Source organism: Hyperolius riggenbachi, chromosome 1, assembly GCF_040937935.1.
Source record: "Hyperolius riggenbachi isolate aHypRig1 chromosome 1, aHypRig1.pri, whole genome shotgun sequence".
Taxonomy (NCBI): domain Eukaryota; kingdom Metazoa; phylum Chordata; class Amphibia; order Anura; family Hyperoliidae; genus Hyperolius; species Hyperolius riggenbachi.
In genome coordinates this window covers 450,444,050-450,471,875 of record NC_090646.1, presented here as the reverse complement: position 1 = coordinate 450,471,875, position 27,826 = coordinate 450,444,050, and the positions used below count along the sequence as shown (strand labels likewise).

Here is a 27,826-nt window from a genome sequence, read left to right as displayed (position 1 = left end):
GCAGGAGCGATCAGACCCCCCCAGCACATCATCCCCCTAGTGGGGAAAAAAGGGGGGGCGATCTGGTCGCTCTGCCTGCACCCTGATCTGTGCTGGGGGCTGCACAGCCCACCCAGCACAGATCAGCTAAAACAGCGCTGGTCCTTAAGGGGGGGTAAAGGGTGGGTCCTCAAGTGGTTAAATAGTGCAGGAGTTACACACCCCGCAACAAGCATGCAGCCACTGATTGACTCCACTGAGGCCCGGTGCACACCAACACCCGCTAGCAGATCCGCAAAATGCTAGCAGATTTTGAAACGCGTTTTTGGTGTAGTAGATTTCATATATTGTTACAGTAAAGCTGTTGCTGAACAGCTTCTGTAACAAAAACGCCTGCAAAATTGCTCTGAACTGCCATTTTTCAGAGCGGTTTGCGTTTTTCCTATACTTCACATTGGAGGCAGAAACGCCTCTGCAATCCAAACAATGCCTCACCCGGGGATTATGCATTTCAGCAAAACGCCTCCCGCTCTGGTGTGACCCACCCCATTGAAATACATTAACCAAGCGTATGCAAAAACGCTTGAAAACCCGCTCAGTGTGCCCCAGCCCTGAGTCAGTAGTTCAGACAATAGCCAGGCAAGGAGCATTTCTCAACTCATCAATGAAACCCTCACCATAGCCTTACCCCTACCTTCCTCTCAAGTGGCAAATAAAACGCCAGACTTGGAATGATTCACATAAGTATTATTTGATGCATAGAAGTTACATAGATCTTTGTAAGCAAGGATAGACACATCGCATATAAACAATCCAGCTAATAAATAAAACATTTCAAACAAATACTATTCATGACAATGTATCAATTATATAACAGTTTAACATACATAAAGGAAAAAAAGAAAAAAAAAAAGGGACTAGAGGGCTCTGGGCACCAAAACAGGTTATACCCCCAACCTCTGACAGACATACATATAAAATACTGGCAAACAATACCCAATTCCTAAGAGAGAAAATAAGCTATGCTGTCAGTTTAGCTTTATATACTCTTAGGATTAATGGCGAACATTACTCGTCTAGGCATACAGGTAATACCCGGATTAAAAGCACCTAATGTACAAATGACCCACCAATACGATCGACCTGAAAATGTGAAAATTTACTCTGTGGGGTCAAGGTAAAATGACAATTTGTTGCAGTACACTGAGGGCACAGGGGGACAGAGGGAGACAGTGGAGGCACGGTGGAGGGAGTACAATGGACAGAGATGACACCGTGTACTGACTTATGTACAAATTCAGGTTAAAAGCGAACCAGTCCCCATCTTGTTCGTTAGACCGGGATTACCAAGTCCTTATCCAGTCCAAATTTTCTCTTAAGAATAACTGCCAGATAGGTGTGTTACAGCCAGTTTCCTCATTGACCTCATTAGTGCAGGTGTAGAAACAGAAAAATGAGGGCTCATGGCTCTGCAACTAATTACTTGTGGGAAGATTGAAACTTAGGGGCTATGTGTACTCCCAACATTATTACCGTTATGTGTGCAAAGTAGTTCAATCTGAACTTTTAGGTGGTCATAGCTAGCTATAAATGGAAAGATGAATTTGTTGAGACAGACTTGCTCTGCTCGGACGTAGGTTTACTGTGGTTTTCCAAAGTAAGCATCATTGTGCATTGAGCGGATTTGGCCTGCTTCCCTTTCGCCTCATCTCTAGATCCCCCAGAATACACCACTTTCCCCAGCACCGCAGAGGTCATCATAGGTTGCTGGTCCGAGACACAGGGCTGCTCTCCCGAAGCTGGTGGAAGAGATGGGAGCATTGCCTGTTCCATTTTACATGAAAAATATCAGGCATTTCTCAGTACTAATGTAATACTCACAAATAACTAACAGCAGGGTGGAGGCTGCTCTAATACATTATACATAATATATCATCTGTGACATTCTATATAATTCAAGATTTCTCATTTAACTTGCCCAGATATCACAACTAATCTTATGGCCTGTTCCATCACAGCCAATAGATGCTACACATCACCCTCCAAAATGCCCAAATCTCTGCACTAAATAGTTCCGTCTCTTTAAGAATACTTCTTGGTTGTTCCAGACTCCTTTTGTTGTAACTTGAGGATTAACTCCAATAAATTCATTTGTAACGATAGTTCCTAAAAGAGGAAACAAAAAACAACAAAAACAAACATGAACAGATACAAGCGTTTTTTTTTTTTTAAGTATCAACTCTAAACTGCATTATTTCCTATTAATCTAGTGTAAATTCTGTATTTAGACGATCTGATCTGATTCCTCATCCAACAATGAGTGTTTTTGCTAAAGCCGCCAGATTCTAGCAACCCTTCCCTCACTACATTGTAACATAACTGGAGGGAAGAATTCAGGTACAAAAGGTGATGCAGTCAGACTGTTCTTCTGCCAGATACACTGCGAAAGTAAAACTACTTTAATGTAGTAATCAATAAGCCTTTGTTAAGTTGCAGCACAAAGCCTTATTGCACACAGTTCTCTGCCCCTTTTTTTGGATTCTGCTCTGTAGTCTTCCCCGGCAACACAGTAGCCTATATAATGAGTTGCTAGGGCTCAGCAACAAAAACGTTGTGATTGGCTGCAAGATGAAACAGAATGAGCTGATCGTCGTAAATTGCTGATGGGAGCAGTGTTAGCAGGTCAGGGTTGAAGATTTAGTCCCACATAATAGTGTTGTCGGGGGTGGTGACAGACATTACTTACCTTTGGGGGGCTGCTCCCTAGCCCCTGTCTTTATGCGCTCCTTCATTCTCTCCAGGGAGAACCACACATTCTCAGTATGAAGTGCCCCGCAGAAGTGAGGCACGTCCCTGCCTGCTGCAATGCATGCTGGGAGATTTAGTCCTTCACTGAGCGTACACCTCCCAGCACATTAAAAGACTAAATCACCCAGCATGCACTTTGGCAGCTCGGAACAACTGACAGCCACTTCAAACTCTGGAGAAGATGGAGGAGCGCATAAAGACAGGAGGACTAGGCAGCAGTTCCTAGTAGGAAAGTAAATGCTTGTCAACCCCCCCCCACAGGCGCACGCGCACACACACACACACTTTTACTAACCTCCCTTAGGGGGAGGTTTGTTTTATACGAGGCACACAGAACCCTGTTTAAAAGGCTCATATACACTTGGATCTTAGGTTGGGGGATTGCTGTACACTCCTTGCATTGATGCCAAAATAATCATAAAAACTATTTTGGGCACCTTTGCAAAGTGTGTACAGGAGTTCACAAGACACATAATTAGCGTTCAGACATCCTGGGAACTAGTGACTACATACTGTTGGGGCTTGTTCACACCTAGGGCGTTTTTGCTTTTTTTTTTAAAGCGCTGGTGATTTTCAAAGTCGCCCTAAAAGCGCTTGTGCAATGATTCCCTATGAGAATGTTCACATCTGAATGTTTAGATTCCTAGCCGCTCACCAAAGCGCTGCCTGTACCATTTTTGGGGCGATTTGCTTCAATGGAAGGTATAGGGAAATCGCAAAGTGCTTGAAAAAACGCTTCGTATAGCGATTTTCCCAGCACTTTCATGAATAAATACAATGGGTTCTATTCACAAAACCATGTGCGGCAATGTTTTTTTAGTCGTAAACTTACCGCCTGCAGAAACATCGAAAAATTTCCACATTCACTAAAAATGTTCCGCATGTTTCCCGCATGCGGGAACCATGCGTAAAAATAAATTTGGGAAACATGCGTAATTACATAGTAAACATGCGGAAACCATGCGGAAAAAAGTTGCATAAAAAAAAAAAAAAAAAAAATTGTCCAAAAAAAATTTAAAAATTAAACTCCACCAAACACAGCACTCAAGGCTCCAGACTACATTTAAGTCAATGGGAAGCAAAATATATCACCAAGTACTAGTAGGTGATAAAAATTTGGTAATTTAGTCAGAAATAAGGCTCCTCTTTTTGTGAATTTTTATTTTTTTTGCGGAAACTACCGACTTTTGCGGACTTTTTTTACGCATGCGGGTAATGAATGCGTAAAATTTTACGCACGCGGTAAATTTCATGCGTAAACATTTGTGAATGTGAAGATGTTTTTTTTTCAGTCTGGAATTTACCGCAAGTGCATTTCCGCATGCCGAAAATCATTGAGAATAGAGCCCATTGTATTTATTCATTTCCAGGTGAAATAGTTAATTTTTCTGACTGACGTCAGGAAGTGAAAAAACAAAAAAATCGCTCTGCAAAAACGCTTAGAAAAGCACTTTGTATTAAAAAATAAAATAAATAAAATCAGCACGTAGGTAAGCGCTGGGAGGCGCTAAAAAGAATCGCTGGCATTTTAAATGTGAACAAGGCCTTATCCCCTGCCACTAGGGATCATCAATGAGAGTGTTCTGAGTTGATGCCGGATTATGCACAATTTTGTTGATTCGTTGTCAAGCTGCATATTTTTGCATACAAAATGTGCATAATCCAGAGACAACTGTTACCTGAGCAGCCTCGTCTCCCAAAGATCCCGCACCACTCGACTTCCAGCGCCTGGTCCCTCCTCCTGTCTCTACCCTTACTGCATTAAATAGCTTGGTGTTTTTCTCCAGGGAGAGAATGGAGGCGGGGCCAGGTGCCAGAAGTTGAGTGATGTGGGGTCTTCAGGATGGCTTCACAGGACAAGGCTGCTCAGGTAACTAAAATCTGTTTTTACTAGGAGGTAAGAGGATGCAATATGTGAGATCATATTGCTGCTTTGAATGCTGTATGTGCAGAAGTGAGAGGGAGTGACATGTGAGATCATATAGCTGCTATTCCTGCCAGATGTGCATAGATAAGAGGGAGCGACATGTGAGATTATATTGCTGCTACAACTGCCAGATTTGCGGGGGTTATGTATTAATGATTTATGTTCGCACTGTATTCTGTATAGTCACCCCTGACGAAGCCCTTAGGGATGAAACATGTTGAGTTGCTTTATATATGTGTATCACTGTACATAATATGAGCACCTGTTAAGTTACAAGCAATGTGCCAATTGACTATATGCACACGATATTAAGATGCGGCATTGGGACAGAACTGCAGCAGTTTGTGATACGCTAAGCAGTCTCATTTATGCATTCCAGCAACATTCCACTCGTCTATGGTGGCATTTAGAGACCTGTGTTCAAGGCATCACTAGTTGCCACATCAAAGGATAGTTACACCTTGCTCTATGTACCTACCAGAGGGCAAGGGGGATAAACAAACACTCCCTGCTTTTGCATATCTTTGAATTGTGCAAACACTACGCCTCCTAGGGCAATCTACTTTTATTCACACTACTTTAGGAATTCTAAATTAAGTTATATTCAAGTACCACATAGGGCTTGTACATCTGGTGGACTCCTTCATTTAAAATTCCAAGCTCCATACAATTAGCATTGAATATGAATGCAAGCTGGAATTATTAGTTTCTTGACCATCTTTACCATTTTCCCCAGGGCTCTTCTGGCGATCTGGAAAAACGTTTGACAGCCATTATGTCAGTAATGTATACAGCAGCCATAGTGATCGGTAGATCAGTGCTGCTGTGTCAGACATATCACCACTTTACATCAAAGCAAAGTAAGGTGACCCTGCCGAACTCCCCTATCAGCAGCTGAGATGCAAAGCGATCTAGCCACCAGAGCACCAGGTGGCAATCATATCTGTACTTCAGAAAGATCAGCACACTCAACGTATGTTATGCAAAACTTCAAGCTCTTTTACTGCAAAGAAGTATTGACACAGTACAATACATGTTGAACCAGGACCAGCAACTTGCAGTAAATAAGTGTCACAGACACACACAGTCGACCAAATTCCAGCTGGCTACCCTGACCAGGGGAAGTAGAGTCCAATGTCCACAGTCCACAGTCCAGAAAAAGTACGTCTCAGATCATGGCGACAGACACTGGCCTAGAGCTGCTTCAGGCATTTGCCCGTCTTCAAGCCAATACATGTGCACTCGAGGAGTCACTTTTTTCTGGACTGTGGACTTTTGGACTCAACACGTATTGTACAGTGTGGATTCTTCTGTGCATTAAAAAGAAGAGTCCATTGTTTCTTTGACAAACTGACTATTATCTGAAGCAGAAGTATTAGTCACTTACCTGAGGATTTGTCGTGACATAGAAACCAGAGACCCCAGCTTTCTCTAACGTACTTTGCTGGTCTATGACTTTTTGGTCTAACTCCAGAACTATTTTTTCATCCATCATTCGTTGTTCCTCTTTAATTCTCTGTTCCAGGGCCTAAAATGGACACTGCAGTTACCGAATGCTAACAGATAAAAGGCAGTAATGTCTCCTCACAGGCTAGAAAAAACACCAATAGATGCAGCTAAATACACCATATTCTTCCAAGGCATTCACATGGATGATTGAAAAAGTTAAATTTCCATTAAGAATTTCCCAGTGGGCTCAAAATATAACAAATGCAAAGACGTTGGTGCCAGTAGAGTGGAAAATATTAGCATTCATACCTCTAGCTCCCTCTGCTGGGTATTTTTAAGAATTGGTAAATTGTGTGATTTACAGGACTGCTGAGCTTCTTTATGTTTCTTGAGTAGATCTTGTTTCAAACCTTTTAAAACAAGACAAATATATAATCATTTGCAAGGAATTCATCTCAAAAATACTAAGGAGAATATGAATTGTGATGTTAGCTTAAGAATAAAATCATCTGCATTATCATTCTATAAACCAACATGCTAATATGCTTAAAGGACAACTGGAGTGAGAGGTATATGGAGGCTGCCATATTTATTTCCTACCAGGCACTACCCAGATGCCTGGCAGCCCTGCTGATCTATTCGGCTGCAGTAGCGTCTGAATAACACCAGAAACAAGCATGCCGCTAATCTTGTTAGATCTGACAATAATGTCAGGAACACATGATCTGTTGCATGCGTGTTCAAGATCTATGGATAAAAGTATTAGCAGGGTTGCGGAGTCGAGGAGTAATTTTGGGTACCTGAAGTCAGAGTCGGTAGTTTCAATAAACTAAGGAGTAGGATAATTTTTGTACCAAATCCATAGCCTTTGTAAAAATTAGACTAAGGAGTCAGAGTAATTTTGGGTACCTGAAGTCAAAGTTGGTGGTTTCATAAACTGTGGAGTCTGAGTCAGATGATTTTTGTACCGACTCCACAGCCCTCAGTATTAAAGGAAGAGAACCAGCAGGATAGCCAGGCAACTGCTATTGCTTAAAAGGAAATAAATATGGCAGCCTACAGGGCCTGGAGCCAGGGGGAGAGGATTGTGGCAGCAGGAGCAGGTATAGTATGTACTGCAGTGCAGTGTAGTTAAGGGCAGTGAAGTGTAGTTCAGCTAACTTAGTGTAGTTTAGTGCAGTGTAGTGTAAGCGTAGTTTAAGTGTAGTGTATTGCTGTATAGCTTAGTTGGTAGGGCAGCAGGTTTTAGTGTAGTGTAATTGGTAAGGGCAACAGGGATTAGTGTAGTGTAGCTGGCCAGTGTACTGTAGATCGAATAGCTTAGAGACAGTTTTAGGGGGTAAAAGGTCCATAAGATGCCCCTGCACTATGGATGCACCTAGGTTTAGTTATTTTTTTCCTGACTTTTGCCTTCTAAACCTAGATGAGTCTTATATGCTGGCACATCTTAATAAAAAAAACAAAAAACAGTATGTTGGGTTACACAAAAAGCAGGTGTTAAAAAGATAATACTATATAGCATCTTGTGATTTAACAATTCTTAAATGTACCTTTCCTTTTTTTTTTTTAATTTACAGCCAGCTATATATTTTAAAACACTTACAGATCACATTTTACTGTACTTCTTTGCAATTGGTGACAGTACACTGATGCTCAGGAACACAGTTAAGTCCTCTAACCAAAGTAATCTGCTACACACAGCAGCTTAGACACAAATGGATACCTGAGAGAAACCACTTATCAGTGTTTCTGAACACTGAAACAAAACACTAAACAAAAAAATATGATCTGTGGGAGTAGTACAAATAATTTCAAACTATGAAACAGAACAGAGCTAATGACCCTTTGAACTCCCTTTCAGTAAAACCTTATTTAAAGCTGTGTCTCACTGTTTCTTTGATGTATAAGTGCTTTAGAAAATAGGACTGTCTACGACCCAAGTTGGGCTGAATAGCTCAGAGAAGCTCTTTTGCATAGATAACTAAAGTTTCTTAAATTCCTGAGCAAGACCATAAAATGGGAAAATGAACTTACAATCGCCGTAAGCATTCTGAGCACGCGCGGTTCATTCTTTCAAAAACCCGTGTGTGCACAGAATGCTTGCAGCGAGACGAGTGCGCAGAAGGGCTGTGCATGCGCACTGGCCAACAACTTTGGCCAAAGTCGCCACTCAAACGGAGCCGCTGGATGCAGAACAGAGGAAGCCTGATGCCGAGGGACTTCACTGAGGGGCTGGAGGAAGCCTCAGGTAAGTTCAATTTCCTGTTTTATGGTCCTGCTCAGGGTCCCTTTAACTCTTTCTGTACTGAAAACAATATGAGACTGTTCTTTGCTACTAATGTTGTATTTCTTAGCTGTAGTACTCATACAAATTAATTATCTCATAAGCTTATTTTGACTATAGATTCCCTTTAATGCAAGCAAAGGTTTGATAAAAGTCAATTTCTCTCACAGGGTGCTTTCTAGTCACCCTGGCATGACAGCAAAATATAAGTTTTATAATTACCTCTGTGTTCTGCATGTAACTTTACTCGCTGATTATAAAGGTTTTTTTCTGTTAGGTGTTGAATCTCCAACAGTCCTTGAACAATTTCAAACACTGTGCCATCAATGAGGGCCAGGGCTAGATCACTGAGGATAGTGTACGACAAGCGCTGGTGACAGGAACTGTAAAACAGAACACAGACACAAGTGTAAGAAAAATTTGCCATGGAACAATTTTTAGACTGAAAAGTGTGCACCTGCTAAACGAGAGAATGTAATATTTTAATTTAATTTTCCTTATCCCAATTATGTATGAAAGTGTTTGCTAGTTATATGTTAAAATTGTTTTACTGCTTTCTTAGGCCTCCTTTCCACAAATTGTTGAGCTGTGTGCTCAGCAAGCAGTTACCAGGCAGACGTAAGCAGTTATCATGCAGAAACAAGCAGTTACCAGGCAGCAGTGAGAAGTTGAGAGTTTGAGAGGCATTTCACTGCCTATCGACAGTTCGTGGAAAGGAGGCCTTACTTCGTATTTCTCATAGCTGCTCAGCTGATCATGTGACTCCTCAGAAATGCATTGAAAAGAAAAAAAGGTGTGTGCTCATAACAGGAATCACCTAACATATACTGGCTGCCAAAATGTCCATTGACAAATTAAATGTACACAGCAAATGCATATTGCATCCGCTTTCCAGAATATGCAGTATCTTAAACCAACCCACTGCTATGCCCTGCAGGAGTTAGCCCACGCAAAACTCTTTGCATCTTTCATTCCCCCAAGAAATGGGGGGCAACATTGAAACTCAAAGCATTCTCAATGTTCAGTAGTGCAGCGACTGCAGTCACCTACGTGTACCAGTATGGCTGCACTAGCACATGGTGGGGAGTGCGGTCACACAAACATATCCAACAAGCTCGTCAGATAAGTTCAGAGGGTCTGCGTGTGGCAACAGTGGGAGCAAGGAGCACAAGGGAAGCCTCTGGACTATCCAGAGGCTTCCCTCTACGTAGGTAAGCGTGTCACTTTTTAAAAAAGGTACACTTTAAGGTAAGTCTGTATTAAACTGATCATGGAGTGAGACTCAGACATAAGGCATAAATAGCGCTTAACCATTCTTCCTTCACTAAGCTGCTCCCACTGGTTATATATCACCAGACCAGTAGCCACTAATCCCTATCACAAATATAACCTGGGAAAACTTTGTGAGAAAGGAAGGGGCAAGTACATGTACAACTCAGTACTGAGGTTAACTCTGCTGTTGCAACAGTGGAGGTCTTGTTTCAAGATCAAGTCCAATGCTCCAGAAGGGTTCACTAAGCAACAACTGTCTGCTGGGTTATCCAATGCAAAGTCACAGCAGTGGAGTGTGCTGTAGTACTTACTTTTCTTACCTGTGCTGCCAGTGAACATCTACTCCCCATGGCTCCTTGCAGCTGTCACTAACTGGTCCCACCACATGATCATGTGCCCATGCCGGGTCAAAAACAGACACAAAATGAGAACATGAGGTGGTCTGGCCAGTGATTGAAAGGCAAACTGTGTGCTCACTGGTAGGGCAGGTAAGATTTTTTTTTTACCACACTGCTCTGCTGTAACAGCAATGAAGATAGTCCACAAGAGGCTTCTGGGGGACTACAAGGGAACTATGGAGGGCATTACAGTAGAATCCCTTCATAGTAAAGGTCAAGGGACCTGGCCAAGTAGTTTACTATATCAGAATTGGTCATACACTGCATTTTCATACAGGCGCATGGTCAGGACCAGGGAACTGAGTTTATAACCAAAGTCTTACTGTAATGAGATTCTACTGTACTGGGAAAGAAGGAGCTCAAACCATAAGTAGTTGGACACAGGTTTTATTAAAACACCTCTCTAGATTGTAAGCTCGCAAGGGCAGGGACCTCCTCCTAGTGTTTGTCATGCTGCTGTAATTTTAACATATGTACATGTACTAACTACACATCAACTATGTATGTATTTGTATTTTTAATTCTATTCAATGTCATCACTGTACAGTGTCTTGTATTTCTTATGTATATTTGTTCCCCATTATTTGTTTGTACTATGTACAGCGCTATGGAAGATGTTGGCGCTATATAAATAAATAATAAATTTTAAAATGTCACTGCACGTGATGTAAGCTGAACGGCGGTGGACCAAAGTTGTTTTTGGAGCATGTTGAAATAGTACTGTCCTGTTGTACACTAGCCTTTCCAAATGCAGCGTGAAGTAGCACACTCTAGTGAACAGCTTTAACCTATTTTGGTTCCTGGACGTAGAAACTACGTCCAGGAACCATGCGCGCTCCCGGTCCGCAGTTCGTTAGCCAGGCAATCAGTGAATCGGGCTATGGTGCCCGATCACTGATTCCTCTCCCCCGCTGAAAAAGCGACAGCTTCTCTCGGATGCTGCGCCTTTTCTGGCTGTTACCACACCCCATGCGTCGCTCTAAGCGTATGTTACGCTTAGAGTGACGTCATGTAAACAAACTCATGGCCGCCATCTTGTGGCCAAAAAGTAATACTACAACTAAAAAAAAATAAAAATTAACACACATTTACATTATAAACATATTGTTTACATCCCACCCTCCCAAAACTACCCAAATAAAATGTTTAATATAAAAAAAAAAAACCATTACAATTAAAAAAAAACATGTAAATATTTACCTAAGGGTCTAAACTTTTTAAAGAGGAACTCCAGTGAAAATAATTTAATATAAAAAGGTGCTTAATTTTTACAATAATTATGTATACATGATTTAGTCAGAGTTTGCTCATTGTAAAATCTTTCCTCTCCCAGATTCACATTCTGACATGTATTACATGGTGACATTGTTACTGTGGGCAGATTATGTAGCTGTTCTGGCTTTAACAGACAGCTATAAACAGCCATTTCCTGTGTGTGTCATTGTTACATTGTGGCAGTTTGCCCAGAGTACCGTACGGTACCAGAGCCTCTTGTGGGAGGGGTTTCAGCACAAAATCAGTCATACAGCGCCCCCTGATGGTCTGTTTGTGAAAATCATTATATTTTTCATGTAAAAGTGGGTATCAGCTACTGATTGGGATAAAGTTCAATTCTTGGTCGGAGTTTCTCTTTAAATATCAATGTAAAGATGATATATTTCTATATTTTTTTTTATTTTAAACTTGTAAATAGTGATAGATGCAAAACGGAAAAAATGCACCTTTATTTCCAAATAAAATATTGTCGCCATACATTGTGATAGGGACATAATTTTAACGGTGTAATAACCGGGACATATGGGCAAATACAATACATGAGTTTTAATTATGGAGGCATGTATTATTTTAAAACTATAATGGCTGAAAACTGAGAAATAATGATTTTTTCCATTTTTTTCTTATTCTTCCTGTTAAAATGCATTTACAGTAAAGTGACTCTTAGCAAAATGTACCCCCCAAAGAAAGCCTAATTGGTGGCGGAAAAAACAAGATATAGATCAGTTCATTGTGATAAGTAGTGATAAAGTTATAGGCTAATTAATGGGAGGTGAACATTTCTCAAGTGAAAACGACGGAACGCGAATGGGTTAATGTTCAAGAAAAAATATTTCCAAAAAAGGACCTTAAATTGACTGATCGATTATCCACTTATAAAAGGTGTGTCTTAATTGATTGAGTGGGAGATCAATGGCTGATACGGGCAGTCAACATGATAATTCCAAGCCGATGCAAGTATAGGCAACTTGGAACGGGACTAAACTAAATACATATATTTGCATAAAGTTAAAATTATTAGCATTTCCTTTGGCAATCTTAAATGTTGTCAGTGGTGCAAAGTGGTCAAACAATTGCTATGTAACTGATTATTTGTCAAATATGGATGCTATTACATACTGAATGGTCACCATAGCATTGTGAAACTCCTGTAAACTTTTAATCCACCATTGGAATTCAGTGAAGCTTATTTGCTGCAACTGTTCATGCTGCATTGAATGCATTCAGGAGGAACACAGGCAAGGCTTAATATTAACTGATGTTTATATGTACACAGACTGAATCTAAGGTGGACACATTCATATAGAATTTGGGTGGCAGCCTATGCAATCCAGAAGCCAACAAAACATTATTTTAAAAACTAGCTTCATTAACAGCACATAGAAAATGTCAGTGTCAGCTATCATTTAAAGTGCCCTGAATACCTGGCTCCTGGGATTTTTCCTAACCTGCCCTCAACCAAGTCACAGCTGTAATCCTAACATGTGTATAGTAAAAGACACAGAGAGGGTTTGGATCAGCACCCATAAAAGGAGAAAAGTGTGTGCCCAAGCTCACAGCATTCCACACCACTAGAGCTGTCACTTCAGAACATCCACTTGAAGCAGGCACCACCTATATAGAGTTGTCTCTTTATTAATCACATCAATTAAAAGCAGCAATACGACAGACCGCTGTTTCGAGCTATGATGCTCTTTGTCAAGTTGTCAAATCTGCAATACCTTTGACAACTTGACAAAGAGCATGATGGCTCGAAACAGCGGTCTGTCGTTGTATTGCTGCTCTTAATTGATGTGATTAATAAAGAGACGACTATCTATATAGGTGGTGCCTGCTTCAAGTGGATGTTCTAACATTTGTATAGTGGTTTTTTTCCTGTTGGACGCAAAGCGCAGTGCCACTGGGACGCACTCAAGGGGCCACCCTGCAATGTTAGGCAGTTTTGCCCAAGGACTTCTTACTGAATAGGTACTGACCCTAGCCAGGATTGGTCTCCCATGTCATGTGATCTGCAATGCAACTATAGGCCCTTTTCTACTGCACAGCTGAATCGCAAATCGCTAGTGATTTTGAAATCGCTATGGTTGCTACTTTATCAAAGAAATCATGAGAAGTTTTTTTCACTATAGTGATTTGATTTGTAAATTGCAATCGCTTTCTGGAGCGATTTTAACCACTTCTCTACCACAGGGTTTTTCACCTAAAAACCACAGCAATTTTCACATTTAAGGGAGGCAAGGGTTAATGGGCTTAATGGGGGTATAATATATTTTTAAAAAAAACCTCACTGATGCTGATCAGTCACTAATGCTGTGTTAGTTATCTGAGATCCTCTCACGAGTGATCTCAGTAACAGCATAGAGACTGATGCAATGTTTACACACATTCTGCATGAATGAGCACCGTCATTGGCTTTGTGAACACATGTTCACATCAGCCAATCACGGACCAGCGGGTGCCCGACGCGTATGCACATCCGCGTGCACGCGGACGCAAACGCGCACACGATCAGCAGCAAAATAAACAGGAGTTGCCTATCTACGTCCCGGTGAAGTTTAAAGGGGCGTAGATAAGCGTGGCAGAGGTTGTTCAGTGGTTAAGAGAGATAATACAATGCAAATGAAAAATCTCAATTGCATAAAAAAATTAATGAAAGATCACAATCGCTGGTGTTTGTGATCGCTAGTGGAAAAGGGCCCTATAAGTGACTTCTGTAGCCATGCACTCTCCTATAGAAACAAGAAGGGGATTCAATAAGTGGTTGTAACACAAAGTTATAATAATTGCCCGGGTAAAACAAAATATATGCCATTTTAGCTGAGGAATGACTATGAACTCTCTTTGAACTACTACCACATTGTTCTCAACCTCAACAGGAATAACTTTTGCTCATTGGAGACTGATAGTACAGCACAGACAATGCTCGCTGCAGCAGCCATTTCACCCTCTATTACATAATGCAACATACAGAGGGGAGGCACTGCGTAAGACTGAATTGCTATAACGATGGAGAGAGATGCAAAGCTGCCACAGCGACACAGGCTAGCTGGCGCCGCTGGAGCCGCAGGAGGATCTCCGGATACTACCTGGGTAGATCCTTCACCAGACTCTGCAGCTCGGACAGCAGGTAGTAGTGCCGCTCCTGCTGCAGCGTTAGATCGCTCGGCTCTCCGTACATCCCCAAGTAAGCAGCCATGTTTAGCGCACTCTGTCACATGACACACAAGGACGCATAGAGTGACGCGCTTCCGCCTGACATATGCCCCTGGTCGAGAACGAACGCACGTCACGTAATGACTAACAAAAGGAGGCGCTCCTGTGCAATCAGACATAACATTCTGATTGGCATGCAAAATAGCACACTTGAATTGAGAGGGACATGGAGGCTGCCATAACAATGCGGATTGCCTGGCTGCCCTGCTGCTCCTCAGCTCCCTGTGGTCTATATTCCATAGACGCTGAAAAAACATGCTGATCAGATGATTCTGACTGGATTAGCCACATGCTTGTTTCAGGTGTGCGATTCAGACTGTACTGCAGCCAAAGATATCAGCAGTAATCAGACACATGCATTTCCTGCTTAAGTTCAATTGTCTAGCTCAAAGCTACTTAAACTTTGCTTTAATTATCTTACCTAAAAGCCCCCCCGGATCCTCTTCCAGGTTGCCAAACTTTACTGCACAGGCGCTGCCTGGACTGAGCACATCCTACAGCGCACTCTGCATGCCCATGATGTCACAGTTACTTCATGCGCAATGTGCTCCTAGCCACTGGTGCACGTTGTAGGATGTGCGCAGCCAGCACCTGCGCAGTAAAGTTTGACTTCGGCGACCTGGAAGAGGATCCTGGGGGGCTTTTAGGTAACAATGGGGGAGGGGGGGGGGAGAGGAGAAGGGGGAGCAGTGAGCATCAGTACAGGTGGCAGTATATGCCTGTTTCCCCCGTTTGTTTAGCTTTATTTAGATCTGGTATCCTTTAAAGCAAACCTGTGAGGTTGGCTATTATCAGATGTAGATACTTAAAACAGTGGACTCCCTGCACATCCACACTTGCACCATCCTGCTCGGGCTTTGGAGAAAATAGCCGGCCCCAATCTGAATGATGCTACTAGCGTGGTTGTGTGGATCCAATATCGGCCCAGCTTTTTCCAATGAAAGCTAAGCTGGACGATGCTAGTGCGTGTGTGCGAGCCGTTGACAAGTTCTTTTTGGGGGTCCCAGTGCTGGAATGGGGCTGCTAAGGAGCATGAGGGAAGCCTTTTTAAGATCTACAGGTTTTCCCCTTCTGAGGTAAGTACCCCTAGGGGCAATTTTTTTTAATGCTACAAGTATGCCTTAATCACTTCACCAATGAAGGATTTTGTCCCTTATGGACCAGTGCAATTTTCACATTTTAGCACTCCTCCCTTTCATTCGTCAATAACTTAATCACTACTTATCACAACAACATGATCTATATCTTCTTTTTTTTTCACCACCGATTAGGCTTTCTATGGGTGGTACATTTTATATTTTATTCTAAATGCATTTTATGGGGAATAATAAGAAAAAAAATGGCAAAAATTCATTATTTTTCAGATTTCGGCCATTATAGTTTTAAAATAAAATTTGTTGCTGTGGATAAAACCCACGCATTTTATTTGCCCATTTGTCCCGGCTATTACAATATTTAAAATATGTCTCTAGTACAATGTATGGCGACAATATTTTATTTGGAGATAAAAGTGTATTCTACTCTAGGTTTATACTCATTTTGAAAATCTAATAGAAATTATAATATATCAAAAAATAAATAAATTTGTATTTTTCACATTTTGTGTTCGTCACTAATACAAGCCCTTACTTGCAAAAATAACAGTAAAATACCCTCATGACATACATATTAAAAAGTTTAGGCCCTAATGCATTTTTTTAAATGTCACTTTTTATTTTTTATACAAGTGTTTTATTTTAGTTACTATGGGAGGGGAGGTAAGGGGTTAATTTATGGGATATTTTATGTATTTTTATTAAATGTAATGTATTTAGGGTGTATTTTTATTATTTTGCCACTAGATATACCCCCACTTTATCTTCCTGTGCGTGCTGTTACCACGCTAACAGGAAGTAATATGTGTATGATTTTTACTTTCAGTTTGTCAATGACCACGGCATCTTATTGATGCCAATGATCATTGCTCACAGGAAATTAGATCAGAGAATGTAAACTGTGTTCCCATTCACTGATCCATCTGTTAACGGGTGGTTAGTACTTTTCCCTGGAACGGGAACAGTACTCCTGCGGGGCGTAGCTATACTGCCGTCAGAGCGGTATGTGGTTAAAACACCCCTCAAGTGAGAGAGAGATGGAGGCTGCCATATTTATTTCCTTTTAAACAATACAAGTTGCCTGGTTGTCCTGCTTATCCTCTGAACAAGCATAGACCCTAAACAAGCATGCAGATCAGATGTTTCGGACTGAAGTTTGACTGGATTTGCTGCATACGTGTTTCAAGTATGTGATTCAGATACTACTGATGCCAGAAACATCAACAGGATGCCAAGCAACTGGTATTATTTAAAAAAGAATAAACATGGCAGCCTCCATATGCCTCTCACTTCATGTTCCCTTTAAAGCAATCCTGTGACTTTGCAAAAGGGAGAACTTTGATACTTATGGCTGGGACAAGGTTTACCAGCGTCATAGGTGGAGATTAATGGACTTATTGTACAGGTGGCATTCTATTAGGGTACCATTAAGCAGTGTTATCTCTTCATCAGGCTCTTGCAATAAAAAAATCTATTCAGGCCATGCAGAAATGGAATTTGGTAAAATCAAACTAATTGCAGTGGGGCAATTGTCCTCACCAGGTGTTACAGATGAAGCAGGTGGTTTTGGCGCACAGGGTTCAGTTCCGAACTCCGAAACTAGGCGCCTCCGTAGCAGTAATGTTATACTGTGCGGGGCGAATAAGGGTAATTCAGGGTTCAAGCGATCACCGGCCCCCAAATTACATCTTCCTCTTGAGTTGCGACGGAGGGGGAATAGTATGTTATGCTGCCGGGGATTTGATTGGCAGCGAACGCATACGTAAGCCTCACAGACACCATCCTCTTGGCTGTGGGAAAAAAATTGCCTGAATATCATTGACTGCTTCAAGCAATCTTTGCATTATGTGTGCCTGACTACTTCAAGCCATCTTTGCATTGTATTCGACTTTCCTGAAGAGCTACCGTGCCTGACTATTGATTTATTTATGCAAGAAGACACAATATATGTGATTCTTATAAAGATCAATTGATGATTCAAAAGTATGGAGAAAACTAATTTTTGCACTTTTTGGATGATAAAGTTAAAAACGCTTTGTTGGACTACAGTTTTTGTGGGGTCTACTAAGTTTTGCTGTTTTTCTAATGAAAATAAGTGTATCGTTGGGCTGTGGTGGATGACCCTATAAGGATATGAATCATTTTTGCTAAAAAAAAATTATTCCTCCCAAATATTAATACCATTAATATACTGTATATAGTCAGAGAGCAACCCACAAGTCTTTTTTTTACAGGCCATTCCATCAAATTTGGGGAAAATAAAATGTATCCATGTGAAATATATTTAATTTGCGGTATAAGTGGTGACATTCCACTTGTACTAGCCCTCACTGACAGACCTTCAAAACTTAGTCCAATCTTTGGTGAAGTTCAAGTCTACATCACCAGTGGCAACAGGTACTCTAGTTGGAGATTTTAAGACATACAGGTGAAACAAAAAATTAGAATATATTGCAAAAATCAATTTTCATAATTCAACTCAAAAGGTGAAACTAATACAGGTAGTCCTCGGTTAACGAACAAGATAGGGACTGCCCGCTCGTTCTTAACCTGAATCTGTCCTTAAGTCGGGACAGCCACTTTTGCCCCCGTTTAAAATGCAGAGTTTTGCAGCGGAAGGTAAATAGAGGCCATCTCACCTGATCCTCGGCGGTAGAAGGTCCCCTCGTGGTGCCCGGAAGCTGCGCAGCCCGTCCTCTCGCTCCGTCCACTGTTGCCCGGCGGCTTCTGGCTTCACATGCGGCGCATAATTACGCAATCAGGAAGAGCCCCCTATTGCGTCATTATGTGCCGCATGTGAAGCCAGAAGCCGCCGGGCAACAGTGGACGGAGCGAGAGGACGGGCTGGGCAGCTTCCGGGCACCACGAGGGGACCTTCTACCGCCGAGGATCAGGTGAGATGGCCTCTATTTACCTTCCGCTGCAAAACTCTGCATTTTAAGCGGGGCAGAACAGGTAGTCCCCAGCGGGCGTGACGTCATGCGATGGGGCGGAGCTATGGTCACGGCGTTCGTATTGGCAGGTCGTTCGTAAGTCGGGCGTTCGTAACCCGGGGACTACCTGTATTTGAAATAGATTCATTACATGCAAAGCGAGATATTTCAAGCCTTTATTTGTTATATTTTTGATGATTATGGCTTACACCTTATGAAAACTGCACTTGTTTGCCTGTCAGTGGGGGACATTTATCAAGAGTGTCTGAGACAAAATATTGGTAGGTTTTTAGAAATCCGTGCAGATTTGTCTCAGGCATCTTAAGAAATCATTAGATAGTGCATATTTCTTTTAAAATAGGAGGAGCTAGGAAGGTCTCTCAGACAGTGTAGTGTGTGAGGGAAATTACTGTTGCTAAGGTAACCAATGCATCTGCTGTATTGATAGCAGCAGGCTCTGAGGAGGAATTCAGCAGGGTGAGGAGCGCCACACAAATCATGTCTAGCCTGCACTCTGCAATCATGTCTAGCCTGCAGTTCTACATCTGTAGAACTGCTATCAAGCGCTTCTTAATCTGCGCCAGTTTAGGGATGGATTTGCACTTTTCTTAATTGTAGTGCAGCTCTAGAAATTCATGCTAAATTTGTGCAAATACCTAGGATTTAAGAAGGTTCTTATTATCATGCAGAACTTTTCTCCCTGCTGGTTAGAACAGCTGGTAAGAAAAAACTGTCGGTAATGCATTGATAAATCTCCCCCAGTGACTGTTACATTTTAGTCAACTAGGGTGCAAGTTAAATCTACATTGTAAAGAAAGATTCAGCTGTAACGGGGAGAGATCTTTTGGCTGCATTAAATGTACAATTAGTGGATGGTCTTGTCACAATAGCTTCATATTATCATATACAACCAGTCTCTAGTGGCTCATTACATACGGAGAATACATTGGGCTGTGCAAAGAACTTTGTACATAAAATTAATGTGAGCCTGGATGTCCGACCAGTGTGTGCTGGAGCCAAAAAACCTACTAGAGCAAGATGTGATTGAGAAAATTGATACATCAGAATTGGTTTCCCCTGTTGTGGTTACCATAAAGACAGGAGGTATTAGACTGTATGTTAACCTCTGTGAACCACATAAATAGAAGTTAATAGTTACGGTACTCCTTTCCGCATGTTGAAAAAAAAAATTCAGACCTCAGAGGAGCTAACTTCTTTTCTACTTTGAATCTTTAGTCAAGTGCTGCTGGATGAGGAAAATAGAGATCTCACTGCATTTATTACACATGAAGGTTTGTTCTGCTTCACACATGTACCCTGTACCTGACTTCAGTTTGGACACACCCGCTAAATAAACTATTCATTACCTGTTCAACTTTTTAGTTCTGAAAACTTTATTTACCCTTAACAATACATTAATTTCTGACTATTCTGCGTAAACATAGAAGTTTCTACAGTCAGACCGGACTATCTGGCCGGTTCTGCAATTAATTAATTAGCGTATGTTACTTTTCCATACTAGGGCACTGCAGTTTTTCACTGTCTCAGTCTTCAGATACTCTCAGCTAGTCCTTTTTAATTTCCCTGAAATGAAACAGCTGCACTAATTACGGAGCCAAGAACATTAATTAAATCACCTGAACAAGGCTATAGAAATCTTGAAAAAATTACCTGTGGGAGTACTTGAAAGAAACCTGAAGTTATAATAGGAATAAGGAAGCTGCCCTTTCTTAAATTAATTCCTAGTCTCCTGGCTGTCATCCTGATCTTTGGTTTCTACCTGCAGTCAGAATCAGATAGAATGTTGCTAGTGGAATTCTGGCCCAAATATTTACTCATAAAATTAAGGGCCCATTCACACTTAGAAACCGAAAGCGATTTTTGCCGGCGTTTTGCAGGAGTGATTTTTCCACGACTTCACGTGGAAAAATCACTGGACAGTGCAGCGATTTCTCCGCAATCGAGTTTAGCGCTTCTATAGCACTAAAACGCAATCGCCGGGAAATCGCCTGAAAATGGTGTAGGTTATGCGTTTCGCGATTTTGGGCAATTAGCGCAAATCGCCCAAGTAAGAATGGGCCCATAGACTTTTATTACACTAGCGCTTTCAAAAGCGCTAGCGTTTGAGCGTTTTGCCGAAATCGCCGGTAAAACGCTCAAGTGTCATTGGGCCCTCATTCCGCAAGCTCCACATTCTCTCTTTAAGGTTCCCATAAAGTTTAACTCAAGGCAGAAAACTAAATAAACAGGTGAGATATAGGATTTTTTAAAGCGTCTCTATAGCCGAGACATGCAGCCAAGGCAGATTGGCACCTAATTGATGAATTTACCGTTCTCTGATTGGATGAAAGCGTAATCCTGCTGTCAGCTTTAATACTGCTTAAATGGATAGAAGGAAGCAGATTACATGAAATGAAAACTCCAGGGTGTGTTCTAGAGTTGCTACCCAGTTGTACTGGTGATTGCAGTAAATCTTGAATACTGTGTGTTCCTTGCTTTTACATATCTGCTTTCAAAAATACTAAGACAACATTTCTGCATTCTGAAAATTGCATTGTGGAGTGAGATTAAAATCATTTTCACAAATTATTCCTTTGCACATCGGAGCATGGTAACAGCAGTAAGCGGCTTTATGTTGGCATAATCTGTCCATCAACTGTTATAGATTACTGGTACTTTTTTATCCTTGTAGCTGTACATGAGGATGAGTGTTGCCGATGGCAGGCCACAGCAACGAGAGTTAACTTACCCTGGTTGTCGCCTTTGCTTGCAGCACTCTATACCCTCTTCATCCTCTCAATACTTCCTTCTGGCTGTGAAGGAGTAAGTATCGGGAAGATGGAGTGTAGCACGCAGTGGTGGCAGCCAGGGTAAGTTAAAGAGACTCTGTAACAAAATTTTCAGCCTTATTTCTTCTATCATATAAGTTCCTATACCTGTTTTAATGTGGTCTGGCTTACTGCAGCCTTTTCTAGTTGCACTGTCTCTGTAATATATCTAATCTTCTTTTCTTTGTCGAGCCTTGTCAGCCCAGAGAGGAATGTGCTGTGATAGGGAGAAGTTATGCACATCTCCCACACGCTCCCTGCAGGCTCTGTGTGTGTGCTTTGTTTATTAGTCATAGCCAGCATCTTTGCTCACAGCCAGCGTGTCTGTGACCTTGTGAACAGCTGTTAGTGCAGAAAGATCAGATCAAAGCCCGTACAAGCAGCCAAGGCAACAAGTGGGAGAAATATTACAGCAGTGAAGTCACGTTTGAGAGGAGCCTCTGCAAACAGGCACCTGCTCTGATGATGTATTTCCTGTTTGGCGGCCATCTTAATTGTGTATAAAAACAATGAATAAAACAGTGATTTTTATCACCAAGAAAGCAGCGAGGAGCAGCGAAAATGTCACAGAGGGGGCTAGGAGAAGACTAAAAACAGGCTGGTACTTTTATTTTTGTAAGATTTTCACAGTACAGATTCTCTTTAACTGCGTAATGCATGGTGCTTGAGCTAATGGAAATCTATGGGCGGTGCAGTAAGTGTAAACGACGGAGCACAGTGCGACACAGCGCCCATGCGTGGACCAACAGGAATCCCATTGAATTACTTCCTGCCCATCACTAGCGGTGGGGGGCAATGGCGCAGGGTCATATGAAAGCGGAATGAAACCCAGCATTTCTACTTTGCTCTAATAGATTATTTACAGCATATTATATACAACCAGCATTTTTTTTTTTACTAGAACTGCATTCAAAGGATTAACACAGGCTTTAGAAGCTTCCCTGCCAGCAGAGCTGGCCGCTTCTGAACTTTAAATAATGCTATCTTGTGTTTAAATGTATCAAGTGATAAATGTAAACAAAGCCTTCTCTCACACTGCCTGGTCCCCTGAACAAAGTCAGACAAGCATAAATGCTTTCTGATGCTTTATGATTAAGTTAGAGGATGAATAAAGCAGTTAGAAATAAAATGCAAAGTCAGCTCTCAGAGTAAAATAAGTGTACTTTAGGAACATATAATTCCTAAATGAATGATAATACTTATGCACAAAAGCAAATATGCTAACCGTATGGCATATTAAAAGTAGGAACACATGTTTTTATTGAATATTATGCCAGGGTTTTATACCGCTTGAAGGATGATTTGTGCAGTGCAATGATTGTGCGATAGCTTCCCCTGCTGCACGATCACCGCACCGGTACAGTGTAAAACTGGCCTCAATGTTTTCGTTGGACTTTCTTCTGATCATGTGACCTCAGGTATAGCAGTCGGCAAGTATTCCTCCCAGCAGAGTCTGCTATCATGCTATCAGGTGTAAGATGACTTATAATTGTACTCAACCAAGAATAAAACACATGAGCCAGAGAAAAGCTTCCAAAATCATTTTTTTCCTTGCCTTTCTTGGCTGTTTATACAACTTTTACTCTCTACTTTCTGAAAGTCTAATAGTATTTCTGACAGTTTAATGGTGTTTTGGGCCCTCTGGGGCTCCTTTCTAAAGTTCAAGAGAGCATCCTCTATTCTTACACAGTGATGGCACGCTTTTTAATGTGTGTTTCTTTAGCTTGTGGGCTTTTTGAGGATTCTTTGATTGCAACATACCTAACGTCAAACTGAATCAGTCTCTTTCTGCAAATTCAAAGCATGTCTGAGTACTGAAATGCAGTTGTTTGACCCTACTTTATACTACAGTGGTGCTCTAACCAGTGTATAAAAGTAAGAATTGACACACATCGGTAGCTGAATATGCTCTTTTTAAAGGGAACCTAAACTGACAGGGATATGGAGAAGCTCCTGGATCCTAATGAGGCTACCCCCGTCCTCTTCACTCTCGGGGGATCCAGCCCTGGCAGCCCCCGAAAAATCAGCCGACACGCTTGTCGGCTGTGGCGCAGGAGTGGCTGCAATATTTACCTACCTAGCTCCTGTGCCGGAGCAGTAGCTGCTTTCCAGTGTACTCGGAAATAGCTGAGCCTGATCAGGTCTGCTGTACTATCTCCACTGGAGCCCATTGGAAAGCCGCTACTGCACCTGTGCAGGAGCGCGGAAGGTAACTATTTACATGGCCGCTTGTGGGCTGCCAGCGCTGGATCCCGGAGGGGGAAGAGGATGGGGAAGCCTCATTAGGGTCCCGAGGTTTTCCCCTTGAAATTCAGAGATCATTCTCCGTATTGCAAGTGCCCACTGCATTTCCTCTCCCATCAGCACAGTTCCATTGTTGCTATGCAGTTTCATGAATGTGTTAGAACTAGCAAACACAAATAAAACGCCTTATCCCCTTTGGATTTAACTTACTTTATATCACTGACATAAAATATGAATGTCTTTATAACCAGGTTCTTACAGCGAGTTCAAGCCAGCTCATGGGGCAGACTGTGCTGAACAGTCCTTCCTGCTGGTCTTGTCTTCTGTTTCCCACATCTGCAGCCTAATTAAGGCCAGCATAACTCTGAAGAATGTCACACATTTCTGTACAGTGTTTTATGAATTCTTGCCATACTACAAAATGAGGGATGATACAGTCCAGCAGAGTCTCAACACAGAATGATAGTTTAGCTTTGGACTACGAGTTGTCAGAATCTAATTTTGTTACATGACAAAGAGCAGCAGTTCAGACACAGACTGATAACATTTTAGCATGAGCTGGCAAAGATCAGTAGACATTCAGTGAAGACTGGCATTGTTACCTTAAGGTACATACATAGATGTGATAACCGTCAGCCAAAACAGACCATAACAACCATTCCAGCAGATGATCCTTATGTGTGTATAGCGGCCGCCAATTGTTCCTGCTCAGGGGTTGTTAAGTATCTGTTCTGCAAGATATGTAACGACCCCCAAAGCCCACAAGCAGGACTGATTGCAATGCCCCCACCTTTAGGAATTTGCTCCATCATGCGCTGATTGTCGGCCCTCCGCCTACCTCCATAACAACAGAATGCATCGTTAGCATGAAGCATAGCAATGTGCCTGTATAGCATCGATCCCTGAATTGTTTGGATCATTTCCAGACCCCGGACGGGCGACAATACCACATGTTTTTACTTAGCTTTGTTGCTAAAAAGTATGTCAGTCATTCTCCAAGCAATATGTTCCCAGTTGTTTTCAATTTAATTTACTGTACATGATGCTATCTCTATACTATAACAATACACTATAAAGTCTATAATGTGTTAAAGACTAGGGATGTTAAGAGATGCAAATTATTCTGAGTTTGTTGCAGGATCAGGGCCGTTTCTTGGGCACTGCGGGCAGGGCGACCGCACTGGGCGCGGACCAGCCAGTAGATGAAGGTGGGCGCAGGCAGAAGGACATTACCGCTAGGGAGCTGGTGACGCGAGGTGCAGCCAAATGGAAGAAGAAAGAAGATTACCAGCGCGATCACCTTCCTTGACTCCTCCTAGGCTGCCTGTGTCAGACTTCAAGTCATCATCATGTCACCACCATGTGATGACACCTGATGTCTTGTAGCTTTACTGCAGGCTGTGAGTGCGTGGCACCCATGGAGAAGTCGGCTTTCCGGGCTCTCCTCGCCTGGGTGTTTTCCTGCTTCCTCCTGGATGAGCGGCTGGTCACTAGAAAGTAGGCAGATCTACTTGTGACCTATGGCTGTGTTTCTGTTCCTAAAGAGTAAGGATTCTCGAGTCCACAGGGGTGGGGGGAAGGGGGCGCAATTTTTACACCCTCGCTCTGGGTGCAATTTAGCCTAGAAACTGCCCTGTGCAGGATAATACAAATTCTGCATATATACATTTATAGACATACATTTTCCTCTCTTATTTACCTTACACTTTAACAAGATGGTAATATGGGTAATTACCATCTTGCTAAAGTGTTCCTGAAGGGAAAAAAGTGCCCCTGGGGGTACTTACCTCAGAAGGGAGAAGCATCTGGATCCTAAAGGACTTCCCCGGCCTCCTCAGCAGTGGGGATCCAGCGCTGGCTCCCCTGAAAACCCCCTTGTTGCGCTTGTCAGTAGCCTCACGCAGGCACTCTAGCAGCTTTCCCTTCAGGCTCCTGCGCAGGAGCAGATGGCCCGTGCCTGTGCAGTAGAGTGGACCCAATCGGGCTCGGCTATTTCCGCCAGAGCCCAAGTGGAAAGCTGCTAGTGTGCATGCACAGACATGCAAGTGTACATATTATGGTGGCTGTTTCTCTGGGGGAGCCAGTGCTCAATCGGGCTGCAGAGGAGGACGGGGAAACCTCATTAGGATCCAGAGGCTTCCCCCTCCTGAGGTAAGTATCTGATTTTCTTTTTTAAATGAAAGTTCCGGGTCTTTCAAGGATTCCTGTAGCTGCCTGAAAAAAAGTTACATACATAAGAAGAGGGAAGTGTTGGGTATTAAACTGCAATCAATCCTTACAATATCAGCCTCATATGCCTTTCACCAATCACCGATCACCAGGTGACTATTTGTATGGAAGCCAGTGCTCTGACCCCCAATTTGGTGGCGACTCACCATCTCCGAAGGTGATGAGGACCTGAACGTACCTTCAGGGTGTAGGCTGGACAAATTTCATTATATCTCAGTTTTCAACCATTATAGTTTTAAAATAACACATGCTACTGTAATTAAAACCCACGCATTTTATTTACCCATTTATCCCAAATATTACACCATTTAAATTATGCCCCTATCTCTGTGTATGACGACAATATCTTATTTGGAAATAAAGGTGTATTTTTTCAGTTTTGTATCCACCACTAATTACAAGCCCTTTCATGACCTACATATTAAAATTATTTTTTAATATGGAGAGTGGGGGAAGTAAGGGATTCATTTAATGGGATTTATTTAATGGGAGATATATGTCATTTTTATAAGAAAAAAATGTATTTAGGTGTAATTTTACTATTTGAACACAGGATGTCCCCACACTGATTCTTCCTGCGCGTACTTGTAGTATGCGAACAGGAAGTAACGCATGCATGTGTTACTGTTTTTGATTGATGCCGGTGATCATTGACACGGGGACTTACATCAATGAATGGGAACTATGTTTCCAATCACTGATCGCACCACTAAGGGGCAGTGAAAAGAACGTGGGAGTGAGCAGTGGCAGTAGACGAATATCTACGCCCCAGGGGGAAGTCCTGTTAGGTGTAGATATACTACTGAGGTTGGTGCAGTAACTACTTAAAGGACACCTTAACTGAGAGGTATATGGAGGCTGCATTTACTTTTAAACAATAACAATTGCCTGGCTGTCCTGCTGACCATGTTTCTCTAAAGGGGCCCATACACTGGTCGATTTCAGTCATCCACCGATCGATTCTATGGAATCGATTGATCAATCGGAAATCGATTCTATCACATCTATCGATCGATTTGTGGCCAATTTCGATTGATTTGATCTATCTGACAGGATGGAAAATCTAGGTCAATCTACTGCTGGCAGCAGATCGATGGCCCATAGAGTTGCATTGGATCTAATGGTCCAATAATGCATTTAGATCGATTTCCAATAGATTTCATTCTGAAATCTATTGGAAATCTGTTCCTAGGGTGTGGCACACATCAGATACATTTCTGTCAGATTTGACTTGACAGGCATCTGCCAGAAATCTATCTGATGGTCGAATCTGCTGCAAATCTATAAGTGTATGGACACCTTAATACTTTAAGCCAGTGGTCCTCAAATTAAGCCCCCCTGAGGCTTTTTTACCGGCCCCCTACACACAAAACATTACTTATAGATGCGGTCAGCTACATCTTTAAATATTGGTGGTCCGCATACACTGTAGAATAGCATTGCTGGCCCCACCCATCCATATAGAAGCCAGAAAGCAGAAATTTGCTGGTTTCCAATCAATTTCCACATCAGGTGACACTGCTGTCCAATTGGACCGCAGGTCGTCACCTGGGTTTGCTTCACTATCTGGCCCGCAAAGACTTCTACATCATTTTATATATACTCCGGCCCCCCCCAGCAGTCTGAAGTATGTTGACCCGGCCCTTGACTCAAAACGTTTGGGGACCCCTGCTTTAAGCCATAGACTCTGAACAAACATGCTGATCAGATGTTTCTGACAGAAATCTGACTGGATTAGCTGCATGCTTGTTTCAGATGCATGATCCATACCATATACTACAGCAGCCAAGGAGATCAGCAGGACTGTCAGGCAACTGTAAAAGGAAATACATTTAGAAGCCTCCATATACCTCTCCGTTCAGGTGCACTTGAACTCCAGTTTTACTTGCATTG

General features: G+C 42.1%; 1 protein-coding gene across 1 annotated transcript; it reads right to left on the bottom strand.

Annotated features, from left to right (window-relative positions):
• Positions 1-705: 705 nt before the first annotated feature.
• On the bottom strand, positions 706-14,611 carry LOC137553719 (protein DGCR6-like). Its single transcript, XM_068271467.1, has 5 exons — positions 14,479-14,611; positions 8,670-8,830; positions 6,473-6,573; positions 6,102-6,242; positions 706-2,145 (listed from the first exon to the last, which is right to left on the bottom strand). Exons 1-5 carry the CDS (start codon positions 14,586-14,588, stop codon positions 2,062-2,064), a joined length of 597 nt encoding a protein of 198 aa, XP_068127568.1. The 5' UTR covers positions 14,589-14,611; the 3' UTR covers positions 706-2,061.
• Between the last annotated feature and the right edge of the window lie 13,215 nt (positions 14,612-27,826).

What these genes read in the sequence shown, in the direction of transcription:
- LOC137553719 (XM_068271467.1), bottom strand. Translation starts at nt 14,588, where the DNA reads ATGGCTGCTTACTTGGGGATGTACGGAGAGCCGAGCGATCTAACGCTG. An exon ending in GTTACATGCAGAACACAGAG is followed by an intron (nt 6,574 to 8,669) that starts GTAATTATAAAA and finishes TTGTTTTAAAAG; the next exon opens with GTTTGAAACAAGATCTACTC. An exon ending in ATGTCACGACAAATCCTCAG is followed by an intron (nt 2,146 to 6,101) that starts GTAAGTGACTAA and finishes TTCCTCTTTTAG; the next exon opens with GAACTATCGTTACAAATGAA.